General features: G+C 43.2%; 1 protein-coding gene across 1 annotated transcript; it reads right to left on the reverse strand.

The window, feature by feature from the left end:
• Positions 1 to 1,920: 1,920 nt before the first annotated feature.
• On the reverse strand, positions 1,921 to 6,208 carry LOC112623510 (HLA class II histocompatibility antigen, DO beta chain). Its single transcript, XM_025384020.1, has 6 exons — positions 6,023 to 6,208; positions 4,208 to 4,477; positions 3,477 to 3,758; positions 2,881 to 2,991; positions 2,599 to 2,630; positions 1,921 to 2,410 (listed from the first exon to the last, which is right to left on the reverse strand). The coding sequence occupies exons 1-6, from the start codon at positions 6,111 to 6,113 to the stop codon at positions 2,375 to 2,377; spliced, it is 822 nt and encodes a 273-aa protein (XP_025239805.1). The 5' UTR covers positions 6,114 to 6,208; the 3' UTR covers positions 1,921 to 2,374.
• Between the last annotated feature and the right edge of the window lie 3,277 nt (positions 6,209 to 9,485).

Genomic DNA, 9,485 nt, shown 5'->3' on the forward strand with positions numbered 1-9,485 from the left:
TTTTTTTTTGACGGAGTATTGCTCTGTCACCAGGCTGGAGTGCAGTGGCACGATCTTGGCTCACTGTAACCTCCACCTCCCAGGTTCGAGCGATTCTCCTGCCTCAGCCTCCCGAGTAGCTGGGACTACAGGCACCTGCCACCACACCTGGATAATTTTTGTATTTTTAGTAGAGACGGGGTTTCACCGTGTTGCCCAGGATGTTCTCAATCTCTTGACCTCGTGATTCACCTGCCTCGGTCTCCCAAAGTGCTGGGATTACAGGTATGAGCCACCGTGCTCGGACGACTGATTTTTAAAAAATGTATACATGTATAAATGTTTTTTTCCATTGATCAGGCCAGACACAATGACCACTCCCATCTATTTAGGCTCCCCCACTGCCCCTCTCCCTGCTTTCTCTCCATGTCCTGACCAAAAAATCACAGAATGCCTCTGTGACCCAGCTAACTGCAGGTTTTTCCCAGCAGGCTCGAACCCAAGCCAAGGCCTTGAACACGCCCAGGCACTGATAAACGTATTTAGGTTGTTACTCTAAACACTGAAACTTTGTCCCGGCCCTGAGCCAGATGCCCTAAACCTTCATATAAACTCTAAACCCTGACCCCCTCACTGCAGACATACCTAGGCAGAACATCCCTTTTCTTTTGCTGTCTGCGAGGACTCCTAAAGCCCTCTGAAGGTAAATTCCCCAAATAAATGCTTTGGACTGATCACCCTGGCATTTAGTGCTTCTTTCTGAGTCTTAACCCACACCATCTCAGGATGGTTTGAGGCACTTCCTTGTGGCAACTCCCTTGACGCCACTTTTGAGGTGACGCCAGCACAAAACACCCTAACGCTGGATTATAGTCTTAAATGTAATTTCCCACTAAACTAAACCAGGGATTTCTGGAAAAATGGCTGCCTCCAGGTCGGGGCAAGACATGAACAGGATGAACCAGAAACATCTTGTCATCCCAGATAACAAAGAAATTGTCAAAAGAACTTTGTGTCAAAAGAATTCAGTTTCATTATTAGCCACTTGAAGAAGTTTTCACTCACCAAAAATACAGCAATAAGCTTTAACAAGCATAAAAATTGCAATAGAGTAAAACCTATCAAACATTTAAATCCTTCTGTTTATAATTATTTTAAGAATGAAAAGTAAAACCTGATTGGCCATCTATAGATTTTATTAGTAGTGGGAAACCAATTTGTTAATTTGAAAATTGGTAAATAAAAGGAGAGTCAAACACTGATCCTGCCTTTCCACTGTACCACTGAGTAGCCCACTAGTAAATGAAGGGAACTGCCTCTTTGTAGCATTAATAAAGCATATAAATGAAGAAAAAATGACAGAATATCACCATTCAGCAATCCCCAATAAATTAACAGACTAAGCAATTAGTATCAATGGTTGATAACATCACAAAAAGAAACACCTGGAAATTATGTGTCTCATGGTGAAAGGCCACAACACCGCGTACGGATTTTCCAAAGGAAAAGATCGAACCAGAGACTGATCCAGGCTCTGCATCCAGATGCCAATTTGCAGGAGGCCCAGGGGGCAGAGGACGTGTTACACCGCACCGTGTGTACGCAGCCAGCAAAGTCCAGAGTGTGGGAAACTCTACAGGTCAAATGGCTCGAGCTTTTCAACAGATTAATCGTAAGGGGGAAAAAAGGTTGATGGGGGAGAAACCAGTGAAGTACAAGAGACGTAAAAGACAACTAAGCTGTGGCGTCCGGGAACACATACCTGGGGGAATAGACTACAAAGACAAGAAAGAAGTCACAATAAAGTCAGGATATAGTCACTTTTGAGGGGAGGGAGAGGCTATGATTGGCCTGACGTACACAGAGACTTCTGCTGGAGCTGGCAAAGTCCTGTTCCTTGACTTGATTACAGGGGTTTTCTTTCAATAATTCACTGAACTGTACATTTTTTGTATCTCCATTTTATTTGACAACAAAAAGGTTTTTAAAAACAGTGAAAAGGAAACAGTGACTACCTGAGCATTTGTCTTCTGAAGACTGTGGAGACTGCAGTTGGAAGACAGAAAGCTTTGGAGATCATGACTTATAGGAATACAGCTGGACCACAGAAAAGTAAATGATTTGGGGCTGGAAGGAGCAAGGTCTTAGGGGAGTTTCTGGACAGTGTCCTTGGCAATGGGGATTAATGATATACACATAGAAGGGAGAAGGGCAGATGGGTGGGAGATGCATGATCTCAGAACACAGAGCTCCAGAATCAGTTTAGGCTCCTCCAAGGATCAGGGAAGAGGGTTATTCCCAGAACATTGACCTCATGGATGTCCTTTACCTCGCCCACGGCCCAGACTACTCATCACTACTTCAGGCTCCAGGGAGAGAAGCTTCAGTGAGGACCTCAGCATGGCTGAGGGAGCAGAACAGCTCTTGAGACCTGGAGGAACAGTGATGAGGGTCTCAGGAGGCAGCCTCACCACTCCCCACAGCCGTTCCAGAGACTCAGGGGACAGTCCCGTCCAGACAGCACCAGCCTTACTCCTCCCTACCCCCATGGCATCTCCTTCTGGTCAAAGAACCGGGAGAATGATCTGCCACTCAAAGACAAGGGAAAAGAGATATTACCTCATCACCAGACATCTGTGTCCTCACATATCCTGGAAAGAAATCGAGAAAAGAATGGATTGCCCCAATTAGGACCCAATATGATTATCCTGAGGGAAGAACAAATGACTGGCAATGTCAGCACTCTTTCTGCTTATCCTGTTTCTAGCTTCCGAAAAAATTATCCCAGTGATCCCTGAGAGGTACAATCAGCTTTCCTTGCCTCAGATCATTGACGTTAGGGAAGGTGGGAGTGGGGAAGGTCTGGGACAGGCGGCAGGGCACTCCTCACAGGCTCATTACCTTTCTGAGCCCTAAGTTGGATGACGATTCCCACCAGAAGGAAGATTAGCCCAAGTAGGAAGGCTGCAATGCCACTCAGCATCTTTCTCCAAGAATATTCAGACTGAACTCCTATGGAAAACAGGTCTTAAATTAGTAAAAACATCCCAATATTTAAAGCATCTTCTTGAAATCCCAGAATCTGTACTAGACACCAAATCCAATGCTAGCTAGAGAAAAATAAATAAATTTTAAAATGGTTCTTTGAAACCAAAGTTGGCACCCATGGAGTTACCAGCCATCTGTTACTAATTCTTACAGCCCATAAGAATGCCTCCTGAATACTAAGACCAAAGAATTGGAGGACACCAGTTCATAGGGTTGGAAGCACATAATGAGGTGATTAGACCTCCTCGTTTCTTGGAAGATATGAGGATAGATATCTACCATGTTTTCTCCCACCCTAACCCAAGGACTCCGGTTTCTGTAACTGTCTCAGATCAAGGGAAAGAATAATTCATGCTGTGACCAAGATAAATGCAGAAGTGACACAGGCTCTGTATTGAGTCAGTATAGTCCTGAGTCAGGCCCAGAGAGTACTAGAAACTAATTCTCACTCCACTCCACAGAAATAGGGCTCAGCAGGCTGGAGTGATGGACAAGGCAGGTGTAGACATCTCCAAGTTCAGGAGTCATTTCTAGTATCACCACGGTCTGAAAGGTCCAGTCTCCATTCCCGATAAGGCCAGTGGACATGACCCCAGCTCTCTCCTCCTGCCCATTCAGGAACCACCTGATCTTGATGTCCCCTGGATAGAAGCCCGTCACAGAGCAGTGCAGCAGATTATGCTGGTGCAGGAGTGCGGTCCTCTCTGGGTACACTGTCACCTCTGGTTGCACTAGGAAGGGAGAGAAAAATGAGACATCGTGGAAGAAAACCACCAAGCTGGGACAGGAGAGTCTTTAGGGACCATCACTATGTCAATCTCTTTCCCAGATCACCCAGACGAACACAAAGTATGGGCAAGTCTCAGTCCCCAGGCTCAGTAACGGGGTATGTCAGTGTCTGCCAGGAGGATTTAGACTTTCTGAGGTACTCCCACGATTACTGCTTCTCTTTGAGAGCACACTAGCCCTCGAAGTCCCTGAGAACTGAGAACCCTGGGGGTCTGAGACCAAGATCACAGTGGCTGACTTGTGAGGATAATGCATCACAGCTGGGGCCAGAACATCTATACAGACAACCATTTATCCTAAAGCAGAAAATTGCTTACAAGGAAGAAGAGCCGTGGCCAGGTTCACATGGGGGACATTCCTGAGCCCCGCCAGACCTCACCTTCCAGCTCACCTTTTCTCCCCACAGTGAAGGGTGCGCCCAGTCTGTAGTTGTGTCTACAGACCCCATCCACGGCCTCTCTGCTCCTCTCCAAGAGATCCAGCCGGCTGTTCCACTGCTCGGCATCTGGCTGCCCCAGCTTCGTCAATGCCACAAACATCCCCACATCACTGTCGAAACGTACATACTCCTCCAAGTTAAAGATGAATCTGACCACAAACTGCACCTTTTCTGTCCCGTTGGTGAAGTAACAGTCAGCCTTTGCCTGAATCACAAAATCTTCTGGAAAACCAAAACAGGGACCATGAACCAGCCCCCTCCTCTGGGAAAACCCATGCCTGGTAAGTTACGTCAGACCACATGGATCTAAGAGGAGGCCTTTGACCTCAGAATGCTCAAAAAGCACAGTGTCAAGTGAGAAAAGAAACAGAATGTGATTCCACACACAATGATATTTACTAAATTTTAAAATTACATAAAAGGAAATAATGCTACCTATTTCTAAAGGCCCCTCTCCTACTTAGAGACATACCAGACGTGTTTAGAATGGATTCTCTAGGGAGGGGAGAGAATGAGAATGGAGGCAAGGGAAGAGAAGAGAGAGTCTTGTGCTACTGCCAATAATGACAATGTGCTGTGAACTCACTGGGTAAAATTAAACCAATTCTATGCACTTAACAGCAACAACTGCAATAAAAAGGAAATTCAAATGGGGTTAATAATGTAGGTAAGTCAGGAAGGACTTCCCGAAGAAACTGCATCTAAGTCAAGACTTGAAGGATATTTGCTATTAATGTTGGGTTGTAAATTTACTTTCATTCCCAAGTTCAGAGGCCTCCTCCAACTCTGAATTGAGCCATAAGAATGACCTTCCTGGGTGAACCCCACTTATCCCTCACTCAGTACCTAATGTCAGATGAAGTTGCAGCCTGCAGTTTCTCAGCATGTATATTCTTCTCTATTTCCTCTAGTAGTCTAAACCAGAGGGGGAAATATGAATTTTTCATCATCATTTAAAATCTGTGCTGATTTTTTTTTTTTCAGTTGTATTGTTTAATGGACATTATAGACTCAGGGCGGTTTCTCTTCTCTAAGAATGATGATCTCCCCCAGCCAGGTTTGTTCCTGTTTTGTATTTAATGAAACTAACATGCAAAGTGGATTCTGTTCTTAGCACATTACATCCTGTTTCTGCTCATTAATATGTGCTTTCATAGTCTCACATTGCTTCATGGTTGTATCGTCTGTCACCTGTGCTAGAAAAATAACAGTGACAAGTAACTTGTACCTGGTAGCCTGAGGACAAAGACAATGTATGCTATTCAACTTCTCTTACTTCTCAAAACTGTTTACTACAATTCTGACCATATAATAGCGGCTTAATAAATGACAGAAGGAGCAACCTTTGTTTCCAGTTTCATTTGTCCACATATACCCCAACTGAGGTTTCTTTCCGTGTCCTGACCGAAAAATCACAGAATGCCTCGAACCCTGGCCAAGGCCTTGAACATGCTCGAACCCTGGCCAAGGCCTTGAACACGCCCAGTCTCTGACTGAGGTTGATATACACAATAAGGACCCTAAAAAAAACACAATGTTTCCCTCTTTCTGCCTCCCTACCCCTCTTTAATAGGTGGCTGTGGTATATGAAGTCCATCCCATGCAAAGAGGGAAGAAGTACTTTTCGGCCAAAGGGCAGAACACTGCTCTTTGAAACCAAAAGCCACTTCCAGTCTGATCTGTGGCCTGGACTTATAAGGAAAGGCATCACTCCCCCATGCCAGCTCTTGCATAAGCACTGGAAAAAAATAATTGCTCTGTTCTTACCTGGAGAGTCTGTGCCTTGAGTCATGGAGGAATCCAGTCTGGTCAGATTCACTAGCAGAGCCACCACCCAGGGGACCCACCCAGAACCCATTCTGGAGAAAGCAAAAAAATGAGATAGTAAAATCGTCAGCCTCTTCAGAATGGTTTCAAAAAGTACTCATTAAGAGTATAAATAGGTGTTTTTCTGGCTTCCCCAGGATTGGAAACTCCTCGGATTGACAACCAATCAAGATAGAAGAGTTTTGCATCATCAGGTACTAGGTAGGATACTTTCACAAAGTTGTGTCATACCACTCAATCATTGTTTGCCTGCAGAATCACTGATAGTAATTTAGGTATATTAAAAATGGGCTGGGAGAAGAAGTAAAAATATATATTTGACACATTATGGGGCCCTAGAAGAACTAAGCAGACTGTTTATTATGTATTCTTCTATTCCCTGGCCTGTTCTGACCAATAGGCCTCCCTCCCTATGGGGTGTTGACATTGCCAACAGGCAGGGTATAAATTAAGAAGGAATTAAGAGTATGTAAATTAAGCATTCTGAAGCATATGCCTCAAGAGGATTTAGTAAAGGGATTATCAGAGAAGAAACAGAAGACATAGAGAACATTTGGAGAGTACGGTTTCCTATAAGCCAAAAGGACCACAAAAAAATAAAATAAATTTAAAAAAAAAAAACTACGGAAAGAGAATTCTCAAATAATAAAATTCTGCAAAAAGGCTCACCAGGATACAATATAAAAGAGCATTAATGTGTTTTATGATTAGTAGGGCACCAATAACCTTCAAGAGGACAGCAGAGTGTTAAAGGTAGAAGCCATATTTCAAAAGACTGAATTGGAAACAAGAAAACAAAAGGAGCAGATTAAAAGAGTCTTTCAAGAATTTTGAAAGTGAAAACAAAGAAAAATGGGATACACTTGAGAAAAAACAACACCAAGAAAAAATACTTTTCTTGGGTTATTTAAATTGACACGTAATAATTGTACATATTTATGGGGCACAGCATGATATTTCAACACACGTATACATTGTGTAGTGATTAAATCAGGGTAATTAGTATGTGATATATATACATGATGAAATACTCTTCAGCCATAAAAAAAGCATGAAATCCTGTCATTTGCAACAACATGAGTGAACCTGAAGGGCCCTATGTTAAGTGAAATAAACCAAGAACAGAAGGACAATATTATGTGATTTCACTCTTACGTGGAATCTAAAAAAGTTGACCTCATAGAAGTAAAGAGTACATTAGTAGTTACCAGAGGCTGGGGAGTCAGGGGTAGAAATGGGTAGAGGTTGGTAACAAGTACAAAGTTACAGTTAGACAGAAGGAATGAGTTCTGGTGTTCCGGAAAAAGAAACTTTTAAGACAGGAGAGATCTTAGCAAGGTTCCAAGTGAAGTGGAAGGCATCTGTAGAAAAGAGGAACTGAAGATAAAAAAGAAAAGAAAGGGACAATTTTCTCCAAAATGCTGTGTCTGAATGTCACTCAAAATTCATGTGTTGCAACTTAATCACCAATGTGATAGTATCAAAAGGTGGGCCCTTTAGGAGGTGATTAAGTCATGAATGCAGAGGCCTCCTGAATGGGATTAGAGACTTAAAAAGGGCTAGAGACAGCAGCGATGATGGCTCATGCCCATAATCCCAGCACTTTGGGAGGCTGAGGAGGAAGATTGCTTGAGGCCAGGAGTTAGAGACCAACCTGGAAAACATAGTGAGACCCCCGTGTCTAAATAAAATTTAAAAATATTAAAGAAAAAAATATGCTGGTATGCACCTGTGGTCTTAGCTACTTTGGAGGCTGAGGTAGGAGGACTGCTTGAGCCCAAAAGTTCAAAGTTGCAGTGAGCCATGAATGCACCACTGCACTCCAGCATGGGTAACAGAGCAAGGCCCTGTCTTAATCAATCAGTCAATCAATAAAAATAGAAGGGCTGGAGGGAATACCTTGGCACTTTTGCCCTTCTGCCTTCTCATTTGTGAGGACTGTTACACTGGAATGATTCGACTGAAGTGTTTAGTTAAGTATTCTTTCAGTAAAACCTAGACAGTAAAACACTATCTTTAAGCAAATAAAACCAAAAGTGCAAATTGTAATCCACCATCTATGTTATTATTATTTAAAGGACAATGTTTACTCATCATTTCACATCATCTTTCAGCATGAAATGTGGCCCTGATTTACCTATACTGTGCAATTAAGAATGAACCCAGGATATCATGGTAACCACAAGTTCACTGCAATTACTTTTTTTTTTCAAGTCGATGGCCAAGGCATCAAATCTTCCAGAGCTATGACCTTGAACTTCTAACTTCCAGAACTGTGAGAAATAAATTTCTGTTCTTCATAAATTACCCTGTCTCGTGTATCTTGTTACAGTAACACAAATGGACTAAGATAGCGAGCATAAGGCTTGGGGGAAGAAAGGTACACTTCTTCAGATAAAAGAACAAAGACAGGATGATTAGCAGGGGAGAGAGGGGAATGAGGGAGTTCCATTTAGATGGTTGTGATGGACTCAGCTGAGAACAAGACAAGATCTGTCAAAAAGGAGTTGAAAGAAAATATATTTGATAACTAAGAAGAGCAAGAAGTGGTTTGTAAGTGAGTTTTTAAAGTTAATTAAGCAGGATTCAGAAAAGAGAGGTGAAATGCAATTGTGCAAACTTTTACTGTTCTATGACCCTTAGTAAACATAGCCTTGGTTAGAAGCCTGGATCAGACCATCAGAAAAATAATTTCTTCCCCATGGGAGATTATAACAGGTAAAGAAAAAGAGAGAAGACGTGGAAGACATCGCTAATGTTCATCCTCTAATTTCTAGGCCCATGGAAAACAAGAAACTAGACTTCCTACTCTCCTGGAGCTGTGTGACTCGTTCTCACCAATGGAAAGTGAACAAAAGGTTCCTAGTCAAAGAATTTAACTCCCCGTGCATGACTCTTCTCCTCCTCCCCTACCAAGTCAACCAAGACAGCCTTGTGTTGAGATGGCACAATCCCAGTAGAAAAGCAGTCTAATTAGCTGAGTCACCACGAAAAGCAGCTGCCCCAGGGAATCACTCACACCTACAACACACTCTATGAATGAGAAACAACTGTTCTTTAATGAAAGCCCTGGAGGTTGTTGGTTACCACAGCCTGGCCTGACTTGACTTAACCGCTACAGGACAGGAGCTAGGAGGCTGACACCTCTCTCTCCACATCTCTCATGTAAATGTGATGATTCATGAAGTGGAAGGCTGGCCACAGGCTTACTGGTAGACCCCAAGTACAAGGCATTTGACCCTAGTTGCGAGTACTTCTCCTCCAGGTGCATGGCTGTGGAGCTCACACTGGTGAGGGCTTGTGTGGAGCTGAGGATAAGGAGGCATCAGAGGGTGGTCAAGCCACTGGCTCTAACTTCTTCCCTTTTTCCTGCCCACACCTACCTCAGTCTTTCCCAAATGTT

This window comes from Theropithecus gelada, chromosome 4 (genome assembly GCF_003255815.1).
Source record: "Theropithecus gelada isolate Dixy chromosome 4, Tgel_1.0, whole genome shotgun sequence".
NCBI classification, from domain to species: domain Eukaryota; kingdom Metazoa; phylum Chordata; class Mammalia; order Primates; family Cercopithecidae; genus Theropithecus; species Theropithecus gelada.